Below are 27,697 nucleotides of genomic sequence, written 5' to 3' on the forward strand. Positions count from 1 at the left end.
TCCAAACGAATTAATCAGCATTGCCAAACGTTTCGACCTAATTTATTTTGCCTTTGCCAAGACTATATATAACTTTCAATACATCGACATTCCAAACTAAAAATATAACAGATGGCACTTTTTTGTGTGGTAGTAAAATCGAATTTGCCTTTGGTAACACTGTGTTACCGCGTTTGAAGCGCATTTGGGCACCGTTTGCATCTTGAACGCACACAGCAATAAAAGCAACGATGGAAGGTGTGCAAAACTGCGTAAGGGTTTCGGGCGAACTATCCAGTTCATTCGAATCTCGCTGGGGACTGCGACAAGGTGATGAACTCTCATGCCTACTCTTCAACATCGCTCTGGAAGGTGTGATGCGACGAGCCGGGCTTAACAGCCGGGGAACGATTTTCACAAAATCCGGACAATTTGTGTGCTTTGCGGACGACATGGACATTATTGCCAGAACATTTGGAACGGTGGCAGAGCTGTACACCCGCCTGAAACGCGAAGCAGCAAAGGTCGGACTGATGGTGAACGCCTCAAAAACAAAGTACATGCTGGTAGGCGGAACCGAACACAACCGGATCTGTCTGGGTAGTAATGTTACGATAGACTGGGATACTTTCGAGGTGGTGGAGGAATTCGTCTACCTCGGATCTTTACTGACGGCTGACAACAACGTGAGCCGTGAAATACGGAGGCGCATCATCAGCGGAAGTCAGGCCTACTACCCGGAAAAAACAGACTACCTAAAAAATGCGTTAAAAGAACGCAAAAATAAGTAAACCGCTTGAACTTTTTACCCAGCAGTTTCCTCCAGGTTGTTTCCTCGCTCTCCCCTTCGCAATGTTGTCAAAAACAAAGCGAGAAGCAGTCACCTAGCCGATAATGTCCGTGCGAGAAGCCATATTTGGGTTTTTTGCCGTTTACCCAAAAGTAGGTTTATTTCAACCCACTAGGGTACTTTCGGAAGTCAACGATGGGTAGAAAGAATTTTGCGATGGGTTGCAATTTTCTGCCGGGATCAAAAATAAACTACCCACTCAGAGCTTCAACGCGGTTTAGCCAAATTTGGGTTCTCGCATGGAAGAGCATGAGTGAAAAGAACCTATATTTGGGTTGATTTCTGGTTCCGTGTACGGGCTCCAGAAGAAACTGCGGTCGAAAAAGATTCACCCACGCACCAAATGCACCATGTACAAAACGCTAACAAGACCGGTGGTCCTCTACGGACACCAGACATCGACCATGCTCGAGGAGGACCTGCAAGCACTCGGAGTTTTCGAGCGACGCGTGCTAAGGACGATCTTCGGCGTTGAGCAGAAGAACGGTGTGCGGCGGAGAAGGATAAACCACGAGCTTGCTGCACTTTACGGCGAACCCAGCATCCAGAGGGTGGCCAAAGCCGAAGGATATGGTGGGCAGGGCATGTTGCAAGAATGCCGGACAACAACCCTGCGGTGTTTGCAACTGATCCGGTGGGCACAACAAGGCGTGGAGCGCAAAGAGCTCGATGGGCGGACCAGGTGGAGCGTGACCTGGCGAGCATTGGGCGCGACCGAGGATTGAGAGCAGCAGCCACAAACCGAGTATTTTGGCGTACTATTGTTGATTATATGTTGTCTTAAGTGATGTTGAACAAATAAATGTACACACCAAAAATCGATTTGGGATTTCAGCAAAATGGATTGCTGAACAATTATCAGCAAACATACATTTTACTGAAAATATCAGCAGTTTGGGTTTATTAGCCGAAAATCAGTAAACTCGTCGGGTGTACTGAATTTTCAGCAATCTCGTCTGGCGTCAACCACATCGGCCACCTGTCAAAGTAAAAACAAAAAATGTTGGCGTTGTGCACAGCACCAAGTACAACGGAATAATTAAATCAATATTTTTTCCCATTCCGTACGTTTTTTCGATGAAGTGAAGATCAAAACAGATCCAAATATAGTATTTGTTATCTCTTGCATAAGAAGGTGAGTAAAATTTTGAATAATAGTTCTTAACATCAGTGTAAAATAACGTTTTCTTTGTACGACAGTGAGACTCCAGCCGAAAAAATAGTTAATCCAACGATGTTCGAGAAATCAACAACAACTTCAACGGCTCCCCTCGTCTTGGATATGTATTATTATTCCGAACCTGTGAGCGATTCTGGTTATTTGAACAAAAAAGCAGCTGCAGTCTGCCGCACCCCATTTAATCCCTCTTATTTTCAGCATACAAGATCTAATATTAAATATTAAAGTAAAATTAAATAAAATTATTCAATCTCAATGAAAACAAACATTTTCTTTAATTTAGCTTTTTTTTGGGCATTTGCAATACAATATCAGTGTTTCGCTATGATTTGCTGGAACTCTTCAGCAAAACGGTGACAAACTCCGCCTCGGTCGAATTCACTGAAATTTCAGCACATTTTACTGATCGTTCAGTAAACACCTGACAACCACGATGACAGCCGAAATTACTGAAATTTTCAGTGATTTTTTTTACTGAATTGATTGCTGAAATTACAGCTCGGCAAAATTCAGCAAAACTTTGCTGATTTTCAGCGAAAAAAATTTGGTGTGTATGTATGTATGCTGAAGAGTCTGATTATCGCAATGGTAAGTCGGAATATCTGTAATGATTGGCTATTTTCCGTCTAATTTGACGGGAATAAGCGCATATGACGAAGTAAATTTTTACCCTCTATACACTTGATTCACCTTTTCATCGATATAGTATAAACCAAGTCAAGAAGATAGTAAGAGAACTCGTAAATCTTGAATCGTCGTTGAACGGGCATTTTAGTACTACATGCGTATATGAAAAACTCGGAATGACCCGCCATGATGAATCGCGTCGGGCTCGAATGACACGTAAGCGCACGTGACCGTAATGCTGAAACCGTTTCGGATTCGGTCTGCAGCAAGTTTACATGGTCTATGCATATGGCTATGGCGGAACCAGGAAGGGCGGTGTGTTGCCGGAATGGGGTGGTTGGCTAGGGACTAGCTGCCGTGTCTATAATTTTGATGGACACTCAATTCCTGTATGTTTAGCGATTGAACAAGTACAAACGTTGAAATAGGAGACAATTAAGGGCCTGGTCCTTGTCTGTGCTGGTAGGCACGATAACGAACGGCGACTAAAACGGTAATGGAAGGTAGACGTTCCTAAGGGTTCCCTCGTTGTTGGTGGAGCGTCTTCTTGACCATAGTGACATTGAAGTTCGTTATCGATCCGTCTGTGTTATTGTGCGGAAACCAATTGCGTAACCCTCTTGTGAACGAATATAATACGAGGTGCAACACTTGGCCAAGGAATTTGGGTCGAATCAAGAAGGTGGAAGCACTTGACAGTGATGTATGCGGATGCGATGTACGGTGTGGGTTTAGGTAAACAAATACAACGCCTTGTTATCTGCCTGACCCCTTCTTGCGCATGAAGAACACCCGGGTGAAGCGAAAATTTAGCACACAATGCTGGAATGTCTCATATTTACCTTGACTCAGAGCATCAAAACGAGACAAATTCCTACAATCATTTCCCATGCGTTGTAAAACACAATCGAATCAAACACTGATGACGACTGGATGGACGCTTCGTTCATCCCCAAATTGGTCAACATGCTCGATTAATGTCACCGCTTGTTATGCTGCTGAAACCTAATATCCGTTGACATCGGAAACTTTTCGGAACTTTTCAATGTACCTACGACATATTCGTCGATGGAGATGGATTTGTCCTTGTCACAGCATTATAGCTGAGTGTGGTCACTGGTCATCTTTTCGAAATACAGATTAATATACCTAGTGTAAATTATGTTCTATGTTTATGGTTATATGGTAGTCTCGTAGTACATGGCCAACCATGAACCAGGTGACAGTAGTGTGTATTTTCAAATTTTCTTTTAACCGATGAAAGCGCTGCTAGTGAGCTGTAGATGAACAACAAGTATAATTTAAAACGAGTACGATATAAATAATTTTGAGTGTTACGTATGTTTGTTCGTGCTTTGTTTCAATGTAGATGCCATGTTTTGTTTTTTTTTTTATTTTTGAAATGATTACTTCTTGTTCGGTATATTTAAGGAGGAAAAAGCAAACATAATGAACTCAATACTGACGACACAGCTCTACAACCAAATCGTCACTTTTAATATTCGGCACTGAACACAACAACACATGACGTAATTGGGTTGTTTAGTGAATAAAATATTGCTATTTTCTATAGACTAATCGAAAGAGCTCATTTTTCTGAGTATAACGTGATTTTATTGCGTTCCAATTTCTTTGTTTTCATGGTTAAATAAACAAAACACTTTTAATTTCCGTGGATAGAATGACAGTTCAATCGATAAAATGACAGTTCCACCCGAACAAAAAATTTTCCCCATACAAACTTTAAATGCATTTTAAAAATAGTTCCCGGACACCAAAAATTATGAAATCATGCTGCCGTTGTTGCATGGGGTGGCGGGAGGCATCACCACCCCCGGAAACAGCAGCAGCCTAGGCAGCAGCTACAGTGCTGCTAAAAAAACAAAACAAAAAGTCGTTCGTTGGATCACTAATCGGTAATAAATCAATTACTTTTTCCACAAGCATCCAATTCTTTTGTGGTCTTCGAAGGAAAGTTTCATAAATGCTTATTCTACAAGAAGCGTTGATCGATTTGAATTAAGGAGACAAGGGGCGACCTCTGGGATTTTTTATCTGAAAGTGTAACTTTTCCCATAGTAAATCCTATGAAAACTTTGAACCGCTTGCGCTAAATTATAGTTTCACCGATTACGCTGAAATTTTGCACAGTTCACATGGGACCTAAATGGAATCAAAAAAGTCGACTGGAGCGAGAATTTGATGTTTGTCCCATACTAATGTGGCATTGCTACAAGCATTATTGCTAGTTAGGTATGTTAGGTACGTACGCAGATTCGTACTGTCTCTCAGTTAAGCATCGCATTGCCAGTTACATAGTCTGTGATGATCATACACTGCTACTTCAACGGCTACTGTGGCACATGGCAAGGCAAAAGCAAGCAAACCAAAACAAACCATCGCGGAAAGAGGATTCAAAAATGGACTCGACAAAATTTGATGACAAAGTGTCGTCTCGTGTTTCTAGACAGAAATGTGACGTCGGGTAAGAGCCAAAATGACCACAGATAATAATGCTCCGTAAAGGTAGAAAAAATGGGGGATGTAATGTGCGAAGGGAAGGAAGCAAAGATATAAATAAAGCAAGATTTCGGAATATAGACTCAGCTAGTGGCGTCGAATATTTTTTTATGACTAGATTAAAACTATTTTAAACTACAGTCGATAGAGAAAAATCTAAAATTGCCAAAATAGGATAGGGTAAGCTTTGTTTGTTTGCAGAAGCAAATAATAGTTATTTTCTGAAAAATTTTGAGGGAATTAGAAGCAAAGGGGTGTATGTGACAAAAACACACTTTCGAGAAAATGAGGTTTAAAGTTTGTTTTACCAATTTTTGATACCATACAAAATGCATGGAGTTTCAAAATCGACCCAGTTTTCCCCGATTTATTGCATTTTTTTCTAATTATTGCAAAAATAAACTTAAAAATGTTCCTGAAAGCTTGAAATCTGAAGATTGTTTTGACATGCTCAGCTCAAAATCGACAGTGAGATTTATCAGCGAAGGAAATGACTTAATAAGTTTAATGGGAAAACAAATATTTCCGTACCTGCCACAAAAAAAAAAACAAATATATTTACATTTATTTCTAACATAATCTGTCAGAAGACGCATTGAATTTGCTTCATATGTGACGTTCGATTTGCTTCAAACACTTGTATCTGTGTGGCCTGAAGAAATTGACAATTTATTTGAATTTACCTCGAATATTTTTGATTTTAACATAGTTTCTTTCTGCGTGTGTCTGCCATGTTATAAATGGACTAAAAGTAGTTCTTAGAATCATCATTAAACCAAAAAAAAAATACGATTGTATGACGGCTTTCAGAACCTCTACAAAACTAATTGATCATCAAAATGTTACTTGGGATACCATTCATGACTACACTGAAACAAAATTTATTTCAGTGTAGATGTGAAGGCATTTCCCAGTAGATAAATAAACGGCTCGAAAACTACGGCCCAAACTGTGCAAGCAATGCTATTTCTTGATGATTAACCTGGACTTGTTAGGGGAATATCTGTAAATAAAAAGAAAATCGCGTTAAGTACTGTTCCTTTGAATTCCACTAAGAATTTGCATCCTTTGACAGATACGTATTTCGACCTCAACTGTAAGGTCGTCTTCAGTGTCTTGTACTTGACTAGACTTGAGTCGATTTTCTTTTTATTTAATGCTATTTCTTGTTTAGAGAGGCAGTACGATAAGAAACTGGTATACGGTTGGCATACTGGAGTTGAAACGTTAGGTAGGAAACGCTTACAACAAACGGTGTACGGGCTGTACACGTGCTGCCATCTGATTGGCGATAGAGAAAACTCGTCGGAAGAAAACGGATGCTTTGGGGGTGTTCAATAATCAAGTTTCCTTAAATGCTTCTGTGGTTATTCATAATCATGCATACATATGACAAAAAGTTGATATCAATATTTTAATTATATTAAATTAATGCCATAGAAGTAAACGCTTAGATTAGCATACACAACTTTCTTCGAGTTTTATAAGTATTACGTTGTTTGGAAAAGTCATAACATTCTATTCCGCAATGTATAATGTTAAGTTTTTTATTTGATAACAACTTTAAAAAATAGAGGTTCGTTTATGCACCGTAGTTTCTGTTCTAGTACAAGTAGTTTTAGTGCAATTCACTATGTCAATGCAAGTTGGCGGCTGGATGCCGTTTTGTCCTCATCATTCATGAGAACATAATCACTGGACACTTGGATTGATATCTATCGATTTATCAGTGAGCTCGTTCCATATTATTAAAAACATAATCGTTGTAACGTTTACTCAATAAACTTTGAAAGGTTCATCTTGTCAAGTGTTAGCTGAAGTTTACGAGTAACTTTTTGATTCATTTCATCATCCACAGCCAGTTTTTTGCAGTTAAATTAAAACTGTCAAGGAACTTTTTAAATATTATGTTTCACTTCTCCCACGGATCCATTTTAAAACTTCCTATGGGAATTCTTGCAATTATTATTCTAGAAATTCCTTCACATGGTATACAGCATATCTTGGATAGCAGGACGACTGACTAACCAACACGAAAAAAAAGTTCGATTGATTTTGCAGTTCTCACTAACAGAATGTTACACGTTGAGCTTTCACAATAAATATGTAAAGTGTGCGTCATTTGTTTCACTCCGTCTAAGATTCCTGCTGCCTGTAGGATTCAATGCAGGAATTCTTCAAATAATTTTCGTAGTGTACTAAAATGGTATTGCTAAAGGAGTCCATTCAAAATTTTTATTTTCAGTAAGTTGTTCTAAAAACGATGAACTTCAGAAATTCAAGAACTTCAATGACTACTCCAGTTATCTATATATATAAAAATGCAGTGGCATACGTGGGACCGCGCATAACTTGCGAACGGAAGGTCCGATTCTGGTCGACTTACTTTTGTTCTGTTAGTTTTCACCTAAGGAAGGTTTATGAGACAAAAAAAACATGTAAAAAATGTGAGTTTTTGAAAATCGATCTTCCATACATTTTGACCGGGGATTTGGTCTTGGCTAGAAACTTGAAACGTCAAAAAACGCAGTAGGCAAGACAAAGTTTGCCGGGTACAGCTAGTTGATTATAAATATTTGCAGGATTTCCTCCGAAAAGTTCCTTCAGAAATCCACTGTTAAGAGTCCCATCAGAAATTTCTGCATAATTTTCTTCAAGAATTTTTGTAAGAATTTCTTCATGAGTTCATCCCGAAATTCCTCTCATACTTCCTGCTTCACTCTTGAAGTTCCTTGAGGGATTTATCAAGCAGGTATGTCCGGAAACTCTTCTGGATGACTTTTCTGTGCTCATGTTGGTTTAACTTCGTCGAGATGTCGCCAGAAGTTCTTCAGCACTTTAGGACAAGAATACCTCTTGAAGTTCCTTCAAAAATGTCTTTCAGAGTTTTTTTTTTATAAATTATTTTAGGAGTTCTTTTTGAAATCAGTGCTGTCATGGTAAAATCAAAGCTGGTTGTTCAACATTTCCAAATCTCCGTTCCAGTACAGACGCTTGACTACACCGTAATTGCGCTGTATTCGACGAGCGTGGTTTTTTGGAAGTGTTGTACTTTTTATAATAAACATTAATTATTTTTTCACATTGTTTTTCTATAATTCAGCAGTTTATCAAGAATTTTTCTAGAGATTCTCCAAGAATACTTTAACAGTGTTTCCTTCCCAGTCAACACACGATCCCATATGATGTTGAATACAGTAAGGACCCGATTTTGTCAGCCCCATTTTGCGACGAACTTTTTGCTCTCATTATCTTACGATCACATTTTAAGCAATTTATTATTTAATATTTATCATCAAACTACAGCTGAGATGCAGAACATAGAGGAATAAAAAGTTTGAAAAACTGTTTAAGTTTTTGAAGAGAGGAAAGAATGTGTTGCGGAAAGGGGCTGTAAAATTGAGGCGATATGCGTACACTTCACACGCGGTTGAATGGAAGCATGTATGCATATGACCTCCACTTTAGCATCCTATTCTACATCATATACGACTTCGTGTTAGCTGGGTTCCCATGTAAAGAATTTTCTCCACGATTACCACGATTATCAACATTTTTCCGAAATTTGCATATGAAGAGAATAATTTAGCAAGAATTACTCTCAATATTCCACCAGGGTAAATATATTCCTGTTCATGTTTTTGTGAGGATTCCTCCAGAAATTCTTTCATCTATTTTGAGAGGGTTTCAGAAGTTTCTAATAAAATTTCTTAAAAGTTTCATCTTGAAACTATTCTCCGGGTTTTATCGAAAATTCGTTCAGAAATTCCTCCTAACAATCCCTCAGTGACTGTTCAGGAAATTCTTTCAAATATTGCTAAAGAAGTTGGAGCACATATTCCAGGGATATTATCAGAATGTGGAGCGGACCTGGTGTGGTGGTTAGAACACTTGACTATCACGCCGAGGACCTGGGATCGAATCCCACTCCCGAAAAACTCACAAAATGTGGGTTCTTCCTTCGGAAGGGAAATAGAGCGTGGGTCCCGAGATGAACTAGCCTAGGGTTAAAAATCTCGTTAATACAGACAAAAAAAAATATTATCAGAATCTCCTCCAGGAGTTGTTTAATTGTCTTTGTATTTATTTAAGAGACTTTCAGCCCTTGGCTGGTTCATCAGAAGTTGTTTAAGATTTTTTCAGAAATTCTTCCGGCATTTAATGAAATTCTTCAAGGATTTCTCCAGGGATTTCTCTAGGAAATCATTCAACGATTTCTTAAAAAAAATGCAGTTCCAGAAATGTTTGTCCCAATATTTAAAGTTTCTTTAAGAAATTATTTGTTACATTTGGTCTAATCTGCATGTATTCACCGATTGTCTTAGGTAATTGTTTAGACATTTTTATAAAACGATTTTTCTGGAAGCTCCTGCAGAGGTTTTTCCAGAGAAGGCCTAGTATTTATTCAGACCATTCTTCAGCGATTTTTTCAGAAAGTTTTCTGATGGTTCTGGAAGAATTTTTCAAGAAATTCTTTTATGAATATTTGCAGAGGGTTCTCCCAAATATGTTCTTGTTCAAAAATTACATTCAAAAATATTTTTTAGGAAATTACTTCAAAGACATTTTCGTGCACATTTATATCTGCACGATTTGCTTCCAAAAAAATCTGTCTTCTTTTTTGTGTACTAATTCCGTTCGAAATTGCTTGAGATTTTTTCCTAGGAATTCACAGGGGCAAGACAGATATTACAAGAGTAAATCTTTTTTCAAAGTAATGCTCGCAAGTTCCTTCATTACTCCGATTTTCACAGAGGCTTACCCTGTTTTCCACATTCAAGACTCTATACTCTGGTACTACAGACTTGCCCTATTTCCGTATTTTGGGAACGTTAATGAATGGAGTCGTGCAAAAAAAGGTACTCCGAATTTTGGGAATTTCTTCAAGAGCTCCACCAGTACCTTTGTCTGCAATTTGTGCAGACAATTTTGTTTTAGAGATTCCTTCATAAGTTTTTCTTCGAAATTCTTCAGGAATGCTTTTACAATTTCTCAAATAGTTTGGCAGAGTTCCTCCAGAAGTTCTCTTGGTTTTTTTTTTCTAGGAATTAAGTTGGTATTTTGAGGAGTTTCTTCTGGTTCCACACTTTTATACAGGAATTCCTTCAGAGATAACTCTGAAATTGCTTCAGGATTTTTCAGGAATCCTTCCAGAAAATTTTGAAAATCCTTTTGTAGGAAACTTCTGCTAGAATTTCTTAAGAATTAACCCTGCAGGAACCAAGGAATTTTCAAATTTCTGTAGGAATTTTCTATGTTTAAGTTTTTACAGAAATTTCTTTCTAAAATTCCTGGAAAAAAACTTTGAATTTCTGAAGAAGCCTCTGGAGATGTTTTTGAAAGATCTCTGAAGGAATTTCTGTAGAATTCTCCTTTTTTTAATATATTCATTTATGCCACATGGGCAAAACTGAGCCGAAATAATTTGTTAATTTTTTTACATACCATAATTTTACATTTACCATTTCTACCTACCTTACTAACTATCTAAGTTTCGGAAACCGAAGTATTCGCGGCTGTTTCGAGATTAGGAATTCTCCATTATACTGAAAAATCTATGAAGTACCTGTTAAAGTCTCGGGGAAAAGTTTATGATGAAGTTCTTAAAGAATACCTGATTGTGGAGCCTCGTAGCCGTGCGGTTAGGGTCACCAAGCTCATAATCGCACCATGCTATGGGGTGAGGGTTCGATTCCCGCTCCGGGCGTTGAAACTTTTCGTGAGAATAGTTTCTTCCCCGTTTCCACTGGTGCATGCTCCGTTCGTCCGTTGTCTAGTGTTAAGTTTAAACAGTCTGTACAGCCCAAAGCTGAAGACGTTGTCCGTGTCTTTTTTTTTTTAAATCCCAGAGAAATTGCTGTAGGAAACCCATCAGGAATTCCTAAAGAACATTATGGAATTCCTAGAAACGTTAATTGGAAAATTTCTGGAAATGAAATTCTTGGAGATTTTCTGAGTGTATTTCAGAGCAATATTTTGATGTATTTCTGAAATAATTCATGTTGGAATACCTGGAAAAACGCTCTGCTAAGCTCTTGTAAAACTCCCTGGGGAAAAAATTTAGATATATCAAAAGGAATTGCTGTATAAATTCCAATGAAAAAAATGTGGAGAAACTCTCTTATTTATCCATGGAGGAAATGTTGGGGAAATTTCTGGAAAAATACTTTGAAGGATTTCTAAAGAAATCTCTGTATAAACTCCTACAGGAACTCCTGAAGAAATTCCTGCATGAATCACTGAACTTAAAAATACAAGTTGTTCAGCAAATCTCTGATGGACTTCTTGAAGAAGTAGCTGTACAAATTTCTGCAGGAATTTCTGGAAGATTTTCGGAACGAATTTGAAATTTTGAAAGGATTTCTGAAGGAATTCCTGTAGATATTTCCGAAAGATTTTTTGAAAAAGTATGTATTTCGGGAAAAAAATGAAGTCACCCCTTGCGTATCAGAAATTTATGAAAGAAATTTGTGAAGTAACCTCGAATATCATAAGGAACACATGGCAATCTACCTAGAAGAATTTCTGGAAAAAAGTCTTGACGGAATATTTGGTGGAAGCTCTGGAAAAATTTCCTGAAGAATCCCTGGAAGAATTTCTGAAGGAAACTTCAGGTTTCTGAAAGAAACCAGACGTAGATTTTAAGACTGACTTTAATTTTTTTAGGAATTTTAAGAAAGATTTTCGTAACGAATTTTGAATTTTGAATGAATTTCTGAATACCTGTAGAAATTTTCGAAAAATTTTCAAAAAAAAATTGAAAGAATTTATAAAGTAACCCCTGGCTAAGTCTCAGATGGAGAAACCATTCTGCATGTGTATATCGTATGGCAGGCAAGGAAATACTATATGCACAAGGTAGTCAAGAAAATTTCGTACACAAAAAAAAACAACCCTTGATAAGAGTGTAGAATTAGCTTAATTTAAAATACACAAAAATGAAAACATTTTGAAAAGTTCATGATATGACTAAGAGACACGATATCATGACGATAACGGAGGTAATTCTTGGACCCATTGAGCCATAATATCATAACTCCACAATCTTAATAATATGAATCATTATCATTCATTTTTGTCATGATTGTAGACTACTTGCGTTTTATGATATTATGACTCAATTTCCCACTTTTTGCCGATGGAATTAAAATGTTAAATTACAAGTATTTGTTCCTTTAATAAAGATTATAGTTCCGTAAATTTGAGACATGATTCGTGCATGCGTCATAATTTCATGCCACAATCTATTCTTTTCAGTACTAAATGTGGCAAACGTAACGATGAGGCTATGTAATGGCAGAACGAGTCATGATATCATAACAATTTTAATGGTGTTATACACATTTATCGCAAAATCGTGACGCATTTCTCCAATTTCGGACTCCGGATGTTTTCCCGTATAACACGAGCAGACCTTTTTTCTTTGCATAATAAAAGAATATTTTGATATGTAGATCAAAAGGTAATATTTGATATATGAAGTAAAATATTAGAAATTGATATCCTATATTTAGTACTGGAGCGTCCTCTTCATATGATATTTGGAAATTGCTATTGTTCAGATTTCCAGGAACAAATATTTGAATTGTTTTCAGATCTTTTAACTCTTATAGCTTCTGAAGAGAGCCGGAGTATTACCAATGAATCTTAGCTAATTTTATTGTATTTATAACAAAGAGTCATAAAATCTCACTTCAAAAGAACCAAACTAAAGGAAAGCTTTAGACTTTCTGCTCTGCATATCAATGCCAGAATTAGTAGACATGATTAACGAGCAATCAAAACCCAAATGCAAAACAACAATACAGATAAATTGTCTAGAATTCAATCACAGCATGACGCTTCTCCAAAATAAGAAATGCCTCAATCACGCTGATGTGATTTCAATCCCCCGTGCTTTTTGTTCCTACCTTGGTTCATTGTGCCGCCTCATGAAATATTCATTGACTTCCAGTCCGTCCAGCTCGTAGAACCTGGGCTTCCTGGTGTTGTTGTTATTTCCATATCCACCCTCGCGGTCATCTCCTTTGCCGCCATTGATGACCACCGTTAGCTGCTCAGCACTTCCAGCACCGGTGCAAATAAACTCCTCCTCCTCCTCCTCCGCTTCCTCATCGTCGTCATTGTCCTGCTTGCGTCGCTTCGGAGGACAAATGAAGTCCCGCTCGGATAGGTTGTCTTGATCTAAAATGGATAATGAAAGGTTAGATTTACAACTAGCTGATCATCGTCGGTACAATAACATTCACGATCGGTACCTGAGGGTGTATCGACTCGTACCACCGAACCGGTATCGGATCCAGCCGAGCTCCACACCTGATCGAATTGGGACCATCCCTGTGGCTGCTGCTGCTGTTGTTGCAGTTGATGATCTTGCTGCTGTAGGTCCCCCAACGACGACTGGTTGAGATCAGCACTTTCCAGCGAGTTGAGTTTCGATTCATCGTCCGATGACGTTTCCTCCACTATGGTTTCCAGCATCCGACTGGAGCCGGTCGACAGGGGACTCGTTTCGGTACCGCCGCCGCCGCCGCCGGTGGCTTCGGCATAGGCCGGCAACCACGGAAACGAAATGTCATCCCCTACGTCGAAGATGTTTTGCTCCATAGCGCACCTTCTTCACAGGTTTTGGCGCGGATGGATCAGCTACATCTGATGGAAGAAACAAGAAGAAAAAATGCCATTAGATTAGAGTGACTAGTTGCAGTGTACTTGGAAAAAATCAGAGAACAGGAGCTGACCATAAACTTGTAGACCAAAAATTGACCATCTCAGACCACCCCGTCTCCCCTCGTAGAATTTTGTCCATACAAAAATTTTAAAATTTTTATGGCGCGTAGACTTCGGTCTGACCCCTTCTTTCCCCCCCTTAAAGTCTACTTGGTTTATGAACGGCCCTTAAACAATTATTGCAATTGGTTTTTGTTCGAGGAAAAGTAGACCGATTCTCAATACGCTTTAAGCTCAAAGTATATTTCGTTAATTCAATTTCGAATTCGATTTCTTATATTATAGTGAGCTTACAAATTCGGTTCACCCTAATGCTGAATTTTTCCTCGAACAATTGGTTGGTAATTCTGATCTCTCGTGCTATAGTTAAGATTTTTGATATTATAATAAGGCATTGTATAATTAAAGAGGAAAAATGTCATACTTAGTCCGATTATTATAGTTGCCAATTAACGGCTTGACTAGTGGTCCAATACTAGCATCTGGGATTGCTATGGAGACATAGTATAATCTTTAGGGTATTGCAATTCAATAAACGATTCACTCTAGCTAACCTATTTCATGATCATATCACATTCATCAAAATCAGCATATCACACTACACTACAGCCAGTCACTGATTTTCAAAACGCTCACTATTGGTAACAAATTGATGGACTTTTGGAATCGGAAATATTAGGAAATGTATTAAATTCACAATCTGATCATCGATCATCTAACAGCAAGAGCGCAAAACTGGAGAACTGTCGAAATGATGGTTTGTGCTGCAAAGTTCATATTTTGGTAACCAGCAGCGAGTAACCAATCAATCAATTTTACAGCGCAAACCAACATAGGGTTTTTTCAGGTTATAAAATACATAACTATGTTATGAATTCTTGGTTTTTCGGTTTGCAGTCTGAAATAATTTGCATTGACTGATTTCCGACCATCGCCGACGTTTCGGTTCAGGTATGGGACCTTCCTCAGGGCTCGATACAACAATCAACCTATCACAGAACTTTTTTGAAAACAAAAAATGTCGGGTCGAAAAGGGTCACGCTGTCTGCTACACTTCTGGGCCATCCGTTATGATTCGGTCCAGGTCAAACGCAGTTTAAATTTCCCAAAGCAAGCTGTCATTATAATTTCAAGAACAATAAAAAATGTGTTACATTTTTCCTTCGAGCATGTGATTAAAATCTCTTAAACACAATTTAATCTTAAAAGTTCAATTTAATTACACGAATAGCAGGGTCGAAGCTTGATTTGTTTCCTAGATTTACGGTTGTTCGGGTCCGTATGAAGATGATCATCAATATTAACTTCTTTTCTCGATCAGCCTAGGTAGCTGTGTAGTGTCGGTAGCGGTTGCCACAATTGGCTAAGAATAACACTACGGACTGTCTGTTCCGGTGGTAAGAGTCCATTAAACAGGTGAACCCTAATTCATGGTGTGATGCGGCTTTATGCTTACCGTGCCTAGGAATGAATGGCTAGGGGGTCTAAAAAATCCTAACCGCTTAACGGAGCCTTTGGAGTACTAGAGCGCCCTCCACAGTATTCAGCCCTTACTGCACTAACCGGAGCAATGGTGCTATTGACCTTGTGTTTCTCCAAGATAATCTGCTATCCTTCTTAAGCCTCAACTGCGAGGCTCAATAAGGGTGGGATTATTACTTAGTATGTTGTTTATTAGCTTTAGTTATAACCTGTATGGCTCTTCGCATTATGCGTTCTTCACAGTGTCCTCTGTGTATCTTCGTCTCTGGCGCACTTCAATCGATACCGAATTAATTTTTATCGCTGGTCTTTTTTCTTGTGTTGTGATTGTAAGAGTTTGATCGTGCCTAGTTTGGGTAGTGGCTATGGTTATGACAGTTCAGACCAGTGGAGCGGATCTGGTGTGATGGTTAAAGCCCGTGACTGTCACGCCGAGGACCTGGGATCGAATCCCACTCCCGACAAACTCACAAAATGTGAGTTCTTCCTTCGGAAGGGAAGTAAAGTGTGGGTCCCGAGATGAACTAGCCTAAGGCTGAAAATCTCGTTAATACAGATATAAAAAAAAAACAGTTCAGACCAATCTTCAGCATAAAAGAATAGCTTTAGTCCAAGAACCTTTCTTTCGTAGGGGGGATTTCCATGTAGATGTAATGCTTTAATTAACACCTTTATGGTTCCGCAGTTTGCGTTTGACCCGATGTTTGCTACTTACAGTAAAATTGAAATGGCAATCTCGTGTGTCATGCCTCGAGCCCCAAAATGTTTTGATAAAACTGCTTGTTTGCAGCCTCGCTATTCCCAAATCTTGGTATGATTATACTGTCAAGTTTATTCCGTAAGTGGATAATGCATCGTATGAAGATCAGGCATATCAACTTGACCTCTTTCTTCTGAAATAATTAGAACGCTTTGTCGTGCATCACACCCGTGATGTTATTCTGGCAAACATACCTTTCCATGGGAACCAACATGCTTACAAAAATGGAAAGTCCACTGTGATTTGTTGACACAATGTTGTTTACGATAACGGAAAAGCATTAATTCATAAACAATTTTGGTTGGGTGTTTTCTTGGATTTTCAGGATACTTTTGAACACGTACCTTTCGATTTGGAGCCGCACGAATTGTAATATTTATCTTTCAATGATTTCCAATTGGGTTTACCAAATTCTCAAAAACCAACTCCTCGGCATTACGTAGCGATTAGGAAATTGCGTGTTTGTGGATGCCCTCATGCGGGAGTCTTGCCACCACTTTTGAGGAATTTTGTAGCAGAAACGCAATTTAGATAACTCAATGTGGTTTTCCTACTTATGATTTTGTCCATCACAAGCCTCAACAGACTGTTTCATTTGTTTATCTTAGCTGAGAATCCGACTGTGGAACTTTGAATCATTTGATATGTAACTACCCAGTTTTTACGCAACTGCGTTTCCGAGTACTCGGTAAACAGTTGATTAAGTGAAACTGACCTAAGAAGCCTGAATCTTTAGGGTGTTCTGTTGTTCTGAACCCGTTGTGGAAAGTAGCTATAGGCTTACTTTACGCTTTATGCGTTTTTTACAGTGCCCTTTTCAGGGCGCTGTTTGAACCCGTTGTGGTACGCTTATGCGATTATGTCGACTCTATTCCCTTACCTTCCCTCTCCCTCAGGTAAATGATGAATAGGCTCGTATTCATGGCGATGGCACAAATTTCCCAAATGGAGGATAACGTGCCTCTGGAGCCGACCTACTGATACCTGATACCTGATATATTTGATGACCAAAAAACTTTACTCGAGCTTGAACAATTGACCGTTTGAAAATTCGCAAATTCTTCGCTCTTCATTGAAACTTTCTTCTTCCTCCTTCTCTTGACGCAACGTTCTCATTGGTTCAAAGTCTGTTTTCCTGCTTAATGTTCTATTGAAAATTTTCACAGTTCAACCTTCCTCTACAAAAAAAACAACAAATAATAATTTTAAAACCGCGATTTTTTTTTTCTTTTTAAAAGTCGGTATCCCAAACAGGCTTCCAGAAAAATATATAACTGTAAAGATGTTCAGAAATGAAAATTAGAAAAATCAATAACCGAAATCCTCAAAATCGCGAATTAAAAAGAATGAACCTCCAAAACATGTTTAAATCAATTTTAGATTTTGATGGATGAACTCCATCACGGTTTCATCTTTTCGTCGAAAGGATAGGGAGACTGATGTTGATTCCAGGAGGTTTAAGAGGCATAAGAGGTTCAGACAATTAGGTGGGTTTTGGGAGGCATTTTAGGGAAGTCTAGATGTAATCAAAACAGGGATGGTCATATAAAAAAACAGTCATACGGCACCTATCAAATGCCGTTTTTCTTTATTATCCAGTTCCAACCTGGGTTGGAACTGGATCAGATCACAGTTTCAACCCCAACCCGATTTCGGTTTCGCTTGTACTAAAGTTTGTTTGACGTTGTTTGTTTACACATTTTCCGCCAATCCAGTTCCAACCCAGGTTAAAAAAGAAAAACGGCATAAGTCTTCTAAGCCTATCTATCCTCTTTAAATCCCTCGCCATTTTTCCCCTCGACCTTTTTTACCCCTTACTTCCTAATGCGACATCTCTCGGCTCTACTACTCAACTCAAACTACTTGAGACACAATTTTTACCCTTTTCCTTTATAATCCCAGAAACGATTCTACGGTCAATATGAACGCAATATTTCATAACCTTTGAGAATCTCCAGAGGTCAATAGAAAATACAAATATCTAAATAAAAAAACTCGGAAGAAAAAAAACAAATCAACTTTTTTTATTTATTTTAAATAGGGGAAATTGTGTATTTTCGGCAGTATTGTTCTCTTCGTCATGGGGAGTTTTCTGAATGCAGTTGAACTCAGGGTTGACCTCAAATCCTTTCCAACCAAGCTGAATTATACGACCAAGTTTAAGGAAATTTGGCCGACAAAAACCCCCTTATGACGAAGAGAACAAACCTGCCGATAATACCCATCGTCACCCTAGTTATTTTTCAAGAAAAACTGTCATTTTTCAAAAATATGCTCTGGCAGAACCTCTGAAATTTTTTTTTGGGAAATCGAAATGATGTATAGAAAAGCTTTAAATATTTTTATGTTTTCCTCCATTTCTAAACCCCCTGAGCTCTTTCACCCCAAAGATCCCAATTTAACTTTTACTTTTCCTTTAAGGACGATGTAGCTAGAGTACAAAGATGGCCGCCAAAACGACCGTATTTTGCTCTATTTGATATATCTCGAGCACAAAACGAGAGATCCACCAAACAAACAGATCTGGATAGGAAATGCTACTCCTTGCTTGCTTACTCTTATTGAACATCGAGTAGCATTTTCAGACCAATGTGTTTGCCGGGTCTTCGGGTTTGTTTCTTCTGTATTGAATCGCAACAATTAACATATGTTAAAGTTTTCCCCTATCAATCTACTACAGGTACTCTTCGATATAACGTACAAAAAACTTTTCTCTTTGTACGTTATATCGAAGTGTACGTTATATCGAAGCAGACAAATTTTTTATATTTTTTATGCTAGTATTGATATATTCGACGTGAAATTAACCCCAAATAATGATTTCGGTGAAATTCACAAAAATAGTAATGAAAAACATGGGATTTCACGAAAAAATCATTTCGTTTTTTGTGCTACGATATAACGTACATTTTGCTTCCATATAACGTACACAAAATTTTTCCCCAAATTGCGCTAATTTTGGGTAACAAGGCTAATGCTGCAACACAGCATTGATTTGAGTGATTTCGTAGATTATCTGGTGTTTATTACTGGAAAAAATGAAAATTTTCAATGGTGTACGTTATATCGAAACAAAATGTACGTTATATCGAATTCGCTATATCGAGGGTACGCTATATCGAGGGTACGTTATATCGAAGAATACCTGTATAGTAAAAGAGTTTAAGGGAGTTAAATACACACTTAAATTTATTTTCCTAAAAGTTACAGGAAAAATATCATTTTCCTTGAAAAATAAATAAAAATATTTTAACAATAATCTTAAAATCTCAAAATGTTTTTTGTCTAAAAAAATCGGTATGCCAAATAGGCTTCCAGGAAAAATGTTAAAATTTAGGGACTTTCCAAATCAAATCATCATGATACAGATTATTTCAGAACATCCTCCACGTATTCCTCCAGAAGTGTCACAAAGAAATATTTTATGAAATCTGGCATAAACTGCTTCACCACATGATTTTTGATAAATAATATCAGAGATTTTTTGCAAAATTCTCCCAGGGATTACTTCAGAAATTCCTCTAGGGCTTCGTTTTGGAATCAATTTGCGATTTTTTTTTTAAATCTACCAAAAATTTCTTCAGACATTTTTCTATAAACTCTTGCTAGAAAATCTTCTTCAAATTTCCGAGAATTCGGCTAAAAATTCCCTTACCGATTATTTCAAAAATCTTCTACGGATTAATTCGGAAATTTGCTTAAGCCATTTGTTTAGAAATTCCACAACGATTTTTTTCAAAGCATCTTCCGTAATCTACGTCTGGAATTCCTTATTTTTTTTCTTAAAAAATGTCCATGAAATTCCTTTAGGAATTCTTTCAAAAATTCATCCAGAGAATCCTTCAGAAACTTCTTCAGACAATTATTCAGAAATTTCTCCAGAGATTCCTTTAATACAACTTTCAGCAATACCTCCAGAAACTATTCCAGAGTTGTTCAGAAAATGTTTCAAAAGTTCCTCCTAACATTTGTTTTGAGGTTTCTTTGGAAATTTTTCCAAGAAGTTCACCATAAATTCCCACAGCAACTTCCAATTTCTCCAGAAATTCCACTAGGGATTCCTCCAGAAGTTTCACAAAGAGTTGTGTAAGAAAGTTGTGTATGAGTTTCTGCAGAAATTCCTACAGGGATTCTGTAGATTTTTTTTCAGTGATTCATCCCAGTTTTTCTAGATTTTTCTAGTTTTTTTCCGAATAATCCTTTGGAACGTCCTTCTAGCATTCTCTCAAACAATTCTCCATGGATTTATTACAAAACTTTATTTGCTTTAAATATTGCTACAGGGATTTTTATTTTTGAAAATCTGAACTTCTGACACAAAATCTTCCTGAGATATCGTTAAAAAAATCTCCAGGGACTCTTCTAAAAAATAGAAACTCCTCTAGGGGTTCCTTCACAACTTTTTCGAGGGATTCGTTCAGAAATTCTCCTTTGGCTTGTATTATAAATTCTACTAATACATTATTCAGAAAATCGTCAGATTTTCCCTCAGATTTATCCAAGGATCACTTTGAAAAACTTCCACAGATTTCTCGTTAACTTTTTCATGGACCCTTGCCTAATTCTATCCTGCGAATTATAATAAAAATCTGAATATGAAATCGTGAAGAGTTCTTGAAAAAATCTCCTAGAGATTCTTGAAGAAATTCTTTCATGGACTCCTTTGGAAACTCCTCGTAGGTTTACTTTAAAGAATCATCCCGGAAATTCTGAAGATATTCAGTCAGAAATTCTTACGCAAAATCTTCTAGGGATTCCTTCAGACTTTAGATATGAAATTCTCGAAATTTCCTCAAGAATTCCCAAAGAAAATCTTGCACGAAAAGCTTCCAAAAATGTTGCATAGATTTCTTTAGGAAATACTTCGCAGCTGTCAGGAAAAGTTTTCGGTTGTGCCACTGGGCGTTGCATGCTAGTCGGTTGTCTAGTGTCGTGCTTCCTTCAAAGAGCGAATAGCTCACTGGAAGTACTAAACGTGTCCGTGTCTTAAAAAAAATCCTTTCAAAAATTCTTGCAAATATTTTTTCAGACATCTACGAATTTCTTAAGTTTTTTCCAACAGCTTTTCAATGCATTCATCTAGAAAACATTCCATGTACTTTATTAAGAATCAGAAAATCAGAACTCCTTCAAAATGTTCTCAGATATTTTCTGAAGAATCTTCTCCAAGGATTGTTTTAGAAATTCTACACGATCAACGATCAACGATCAAATCTGACTATACATGCCAATGGTTGCTCCTCCGTGATTGATCTGAGCTAATACCAATTGCACTGAGATCCAAATGAATAAGGGCTGGGACACTCCACTTATTCTCAAAGTGCAATTTAAGCAGCTCATGCATTTTGGATAAATAACGGCGCCGGCCATGTCCTTATAGTCAGTTGGGAAGGGAAGGGAATGTTAGAGTGTGCTGGTTGTTGCTACTAAAGACCGAGAGGAAAATCGCTCCAAGGATTTTGTAAAAAAGTCTTGAAAAATCCTCCAAGGATTCCTTCATTCCATTTCTACAAATTTTTTCAAAGATTTCTATAAGGATTCTTACGGAAGGCTGGAAGACAGTCTTATGGAGATTCCTGCAGAAATTCACACAAAGAAATTTCGCTGGGCTTTCCACTAAGTATTTTCTCAGAAAACCCTCCAAGATTTACCTCTAGGAATTTCTCTATGGGTTCTTCCAGTTCCAGGAATCAAAAAGGCAAAATCTGTTCCTAAATGGAAGTAGTTAGCGATTAGGAAACAATCCTAAAAAGCATTCAAAGCCATTAGTTACTTTTGACCCATGCTAAACAATGTAATGCAGATTAGCTGAAACATCTGGTCACCTTGAGTCAGGTACAAACGGTTTAGGATGAGATCACCTCTTTCGCACGCCCCGCTAAGAAGGATCACCTCGTGGCTTGAAAATGTCAAACAAGGAGAGTGCTGCACGTAAAAGCACATTTTTTTTTCCGAAAACATACCGTACGACACCATTGTGCAAAATAGTGTTAGATTTTACAAAACGAAAGTTTTGCACACCACAACACAGCGTCCGTTCCATTATTGCGTTCATGATCAAGATGATCTCGATTGGAGCCGTTTAGAGTCATATTTGTCGCGCGTAAGAGCCGGCGGGCGGTGCTGGAGGTGGCGTGCCGTCATTTGCACCGCGCAAATTCATTCAGTGAAACTGACGACGACGACCGCGACGTGAACATGACGTGATGACACAGTTTTGCGCCTTGATTCGTGCCATAAACGACACAAAACGGAACGGTTTAGAGGTAGGTAAACACCGAAGAGGAAGAAGACGACGACGACGGAACGGTTATGGTTTGTTGGGAAAGTAGAAGGTTTGGCTTTGTTGATCGAGTTGATAATGGAAAAATGGAAACATTCTTTTCATTGAAGTGACTGTTCAAGTAATATAACTACTTCCTCCATCTTGATGTTTTTTTTTTGCAATAATCACATTTTTTTCAATCACATCAATTGGAATTTCTTGAAGTGTATTTTAACTAGTGAATGCCGTACACTGAAGTTTTTTTTACGACGGTAATGGTACCGCGTAAAAAAAACCGCGTAAAAAAACCGCGATATTTCAAAAAACGTCGTAAAAAACCGCGTTATTTCAAAAACCGTCGTAAAAAAAAGTCCAAAAAAATCAAGTCACGTTAGATGTAATCCTGACTATTTTGCGCGTGTTTTTGAAAAAAAAAACTCGGTTTTTTTTACGACGGGTTTTGAAATAACGCGGTTTTTTTACGACGTTTTTTGAAATAACGCGGTTTTTTTACGCGGTACCGCGTAAAAAAACCGCGTGAAAAAGAACCGCGTAAAAAAACCGCGTAAAAAAAAACTTCAGTGTACTTCTGTTTTCAAAGTTCACTTGAGAACTTGTGTTAAATATTTACAAATAAATAAAATAGCAAGGAACGAGCTCACCAAATTTTCACCAAACAATGGTTTGATACTTTCTTGTAATATTTAACATTTTCTCAATATCCTGGATTGGATATTAAACTTCGTAATATTATAATGGCTGACTGATGAGTAGAAAATACATTAAATTTTCCAATGTTTCCATTCGAATCATGTGTATTGTGTTTATTGTAGCAACTTTTTTGTCCAGCATGCACCATTCCTCAATAGTGTACGCATGTCCATCAAAACCAACTTCAATAGCCATCGTCATTGCACTCCCACGAGAAAGTCACGGCTACACCGAACCGTACAATAATGTCCGTTTGTTAATAACATACCGCACCGCAAGGCGAGAGAAGCACCCCAAAATAAGCATGTAAGTAGGATACCCTCTCAATGACCATCTTCAGCGACCCCAAAAACAACGCGCACCACTTCGAAGTGAACGGCAGGCAGGACTGTCAGTACTGCTGACTGGCTGACCAGCGATCGCCAAATGCTTTTTCGATGATGATGGTGGCATTGCAATTCGCGAATCGAATGCCACTTTGCCATCGGCAACGACGAAAAAAAAAAACGCATCATCTTTCAGCTTTCGAAATTGCATCAACAATACCAGCACCAGGGAGAGAGGTGAGGTCATCTGGGTGATTAGACAATACGAACTGTTGGTTTGTTACAATCCAGTGTTGCAGTTTGCTATTATCATGGCCAATGACTGCAGGTATACATCGATTTAGTGGACCCTCGATTATATTTCGATTTTATGTACATTTGACGTCGATTTGTACATATGTACTTTCAATGGTAAAATTTTTATTATCCAATCAGTTCAAAACTTGCAATTTGTTTTATGATGACTTATAATGCAAGGGTTTTCAACCTTTTGACACGCGGAGCACTTTACGATCAAAACGATCAATTCTGACTATACATGTCAATGGTTGCTCCTCCGTGATTGATCTGAACTGGTACCAATTGCACTGAGATCCAACTGAATAAGGGGCTGGGACATTCCACTTATTCTCAAAGTGCAATTTTAGCAGCTCATGCATATTTGATCAATAACGGCACCGGCCAAGTCCTTATAGTCAGCCGGGAAGGGAAAGGAATGTTAGAGTGTACTGGTTGTTGCTACTAGAGACCAAGAGCACTCTGCGTCCCCACAACCCGCACGGACTGGGGTATTTGTTAGACGGAAAGGATAGGAGATCTGGGAGTCACCGTTGGGTCGGTGATGCGATCCATGGATAGGGTTATTTATAGTGTTCGTGATAGATTGTGTGGTGAATAAGGTGAATAAGGTCAAGCGGCACAGCACGCTTTGGTTGCATAACTTATAGGCGCTATATATACACTGTGCTGTGAGTGGAAGTTGGAAGGGAGGGAAACGACTTTTTTTCAATTCGTTTCTGGTTCTAGCGATGGCTACGAACATATGAATATACATGAGTTGTATATGTAGAGAAGAGAGAGCGAGAGAAAGTGGATAGAAAGATACAAAGTAGGATGAAAAGGACGGGCCAGGGATTGAACCCATGACCTTCTGCATACGAATCAGAAGCGGTAGCCACTAGACCACCAAGCCCGGTGTTTTTTGACACGCGGAGCACTTTATATCATTAAATTGTTTTCTGGAGCACCCATAATAGTGACTAAGCATTCCAAGTAACATTTTTTAATTAAATCGACAAGAAGAGATTCTAAGAAATATCATAAATCCAAAATAAAAGGTATTTGATTTGGTTTTATGACAGTTCTCAAAGCCTTTACAAGACTACTTGGTCATCAAAATGTTACTTGGGATACCTAATGACATATTTAGTTTTATATATTTACCATAATCTCATATGTACTTCTCTTTCTGACTTCATTTTTTATAAACATATCTCGTTTTGTCTATGATCACGACGAGTGGAGTGTATGGGGTGGTTCTCTGGCGATATTTTTTACAGATTCCTGAGCAATGTCCATATTTTATATGGATTCATGCAAACTGACCATTCGCCAGACTTTTCGCTTTCTTTCGAGATTTCTTATTTCTTCTTTACCGAGAATTGAAATACATTTCTGACATTTTTGGTAGATGCCTCATACTATCTTGGTGTGTACTCAGGTGATTGAATTCTAAAATGAGTTGCAAATTCCATAAAAAGGTCATTGTAATGTTTCAGCAGATTTACCGAAAAAATGTGTGATAAATTATTTCCATTGCTGTCATGGTTAAATCAGAGCTAGTTAGTCAAGGTTCCCCGATTTCAGCACCCCATCACTGGTACATTCCTATGAGGAATTCTTGATGGAACTGCTGGAAAACCTTCTGGAAGAGCCCAATCAACTTTTGAAGAAATCGCTTCTGAAATTTCTGAAGTAATTCTCTGAATATTGAAGAAGTTTTCAAGTATCATTGAAGAAATTTCAGAGGGAATTTTAAAAAATCCGAAGAAAATTCTAAATGAATCCATTAATGCGTTTCTGAAAAAGCATGAATATTTTAAGAATTCGTAGAGGGCTTTTCTGAAGAAGCTCCAGAAGTGTACCCTGAAGAAACACCAGGAAACCCCTGGTGGAAAAAAAAAAATCCTGGAGAAATTCCCTAATAAAAATCCTAAACAATGTTTTCAATAAATTCCTGGAGGAATCCATAGAGAAATTCCTAGAGGTAAAACCTAAAAGAATTTCCGAGAAAGTACAAAGAGAAATGCCCTGCAGAATTTCTGATGAAACCTCAGTGTGAGTTTCTGCAGAAATCTTCTCTATAAGAAAATCTTCGGCCCATATAGCCGAGGCAGTAAACGCACGGGTATTCAGCATGACCATGCTGAGGGTGACGGGTTCGATTCCCGGTCGGTCCAGAATATTTTCGTAAAGGAAATTTCCTTGACTTCCTTGGGCATAGAGTATCTTTGTGCCACACGATATACGCATGCACAATGGTCATTGGCAGAGGAAGCTCTCAGTTAATAACTGTGGAAGTGCTCATAGAAGCTGAGAAGCAGGCTTTGTCCCAATGAGGACGTTACGCCAAGAAGAGAGAGAGAAGAAAGTCTTCTAGCCTATCAGTAAAAATCTCTGGTAGACTCTGTAGAAATGGAATGAAGGAATTTGAGCAATTTCTGGAAGAAAAATGTTTTGAAGTAATATCTAAAGGAATGTAAAGAATTCTTGACAATTCCCCTAACAATCTTTTGTAGAATTTTTAAAGCGCTCCTTGGAGAAAACTCTTTAGAAAGCGTCTGAAAAAATTTTGAAGGAGATTTAAATTTCTAATTCTTAAAGTATCCGTGAATTATTTTCGAAAAAAAATATCCAAAAATTATTTTTTTAGAAAGTTCATGGAAGGTTTCCAAACTGATAGCTAAAAATTCCTGCAAGATTTTTAAAAGGAATTTTGAAGTATTTACTAAAGGAATCCATGCAGCATTTTTGAAAGCTATCCGTGCAAGACTTTCTTAAGAAGTTCTTGAAGATTTTTTTTTAAAGACATTCTAAAGTCTAAAGTGATCCCTAGAAGATTTTGTAAAAGAATAATTAACTGAATTTCTGTAGGGTTTTCTGGATTTTTTTAAAAGAAAATCTACGAGCAGTGTCCAAAAAGAAGTCCCTTAAAGATTTTCTTCAAGAATCCCTGGGAGATTTTTCAGGAACTAGTGAGAGATTTTTTAAATCATTCCTAGGATGAGTTTCAGCAATGGTCCATGAAGGATTTGTCGGAAAGTCTGTGGAAGTTTTTCAAAGCAATCCTTGGACAAATTTGAACAGAAATTTCTTGAGGAAAATCTGGCAATTTTCTGAATAAATTATCATTAGTTGAACTTATAATAAAAGCCATTGGAGATTTTCTGAAAGAAATCCTCTAAAATATTGTGAAGAAACCCCTGGGAAAGTTTCTATAGGAATCCCTGCATAAAATTCCTTTATCTATCTCACATTTTTTTTAAAGAGTCCCTGGAGGAATTTCTAAAGATATCTCAGAAAGATTTCATGGCCGAAATACAGATTTAAAAAAAAATCCCTGTAGCAATTTCTGAAGCAAACCTCGGAGAAAGTTTTGGAATAAATCCTTAGAAGATCGTTTGACAGAATGCTTGATATTTCCGAAGGATTTTTCGAAAAAAAATCTAGAAAAATCCCGTAAAATGAGTGAATATTTGAAAAAAATCTACAGAAATCCCTGGAGAAACTCATAATCAACTTTCTCACACAACTCCCTAGTGAAACATTTGGAGAAATTGGAAGTTGTTGTGAGAACTTCTTGAAAGAATTTTCAAAGTAACCTCAGTACAAATTTTTGATGGAACTTTTGAAACATTTTCTGAAAAAAAAAAATAATTGGACTAGTTGCGGTAGGCATCGCTAGAAGGTTTATTAGAGGGATCTCTGGAGTAATTTTTGAAAAAAAATGTCTAAAGAAGTTTCTTAAGGAATATCTGTACGAATTTTTAAAAGAATTCCTGGAGGAATTTCTGATCAATTTTTTAATTTTTTTTGAAAATCAAAATGAAGGAATTTCAGAAGTAGATCATGCAGTATGTTTTAAAAGAATTCGTTGTGTAATTTTTAGAACAAAAGGAACTTCTAAACAAATCCTTGGGAGATTTTCCAACGAAATCCTTGGAATAATTTCTGGAAGAGAAATGTCTCGAAAGAAATTCCTAAGGAA

At 37.6% G+C, this 27,697-nt stretch overlaps 1 protein-coding gene across 1 annotated transcript in view; it reads right to left on the minus strand.

The window, feature by feature from the left end:
• The window catches only part of LOC109427628 (uncharacterized), a 556,874-nt gene that overhangs the window by 437,321 nt on the left and 91,856 nt on the right, over positions 1 to 27,697 (minus strand). Inside the window, 2 exon segments of the mRNA XM_029852600.2 lie at positions 13,067 to 13,340; positions 13,415 to 13,808. Of these exon segments, the coding sequence (XP_029708460.2) occupies positions 13,067 to 13,340; positions 13,415 to 13,763 (623 nt within the window). The 5' untranslated portion in view covers positions 13,764 to 13,808.

This window comes from Aedes albopictus, chromosome 2, assembly GCF_035046485.1.
Source record: "Aedes albopictus strain Foshan chromosome 2, AalbF5, whole genome shotgun sequence".
Lineage (NCBI taxonomy): Eukaryota > Metazoa > Arthropoda > Insecta > Diptera > Culicidae > Aedes > Aedes albopictus.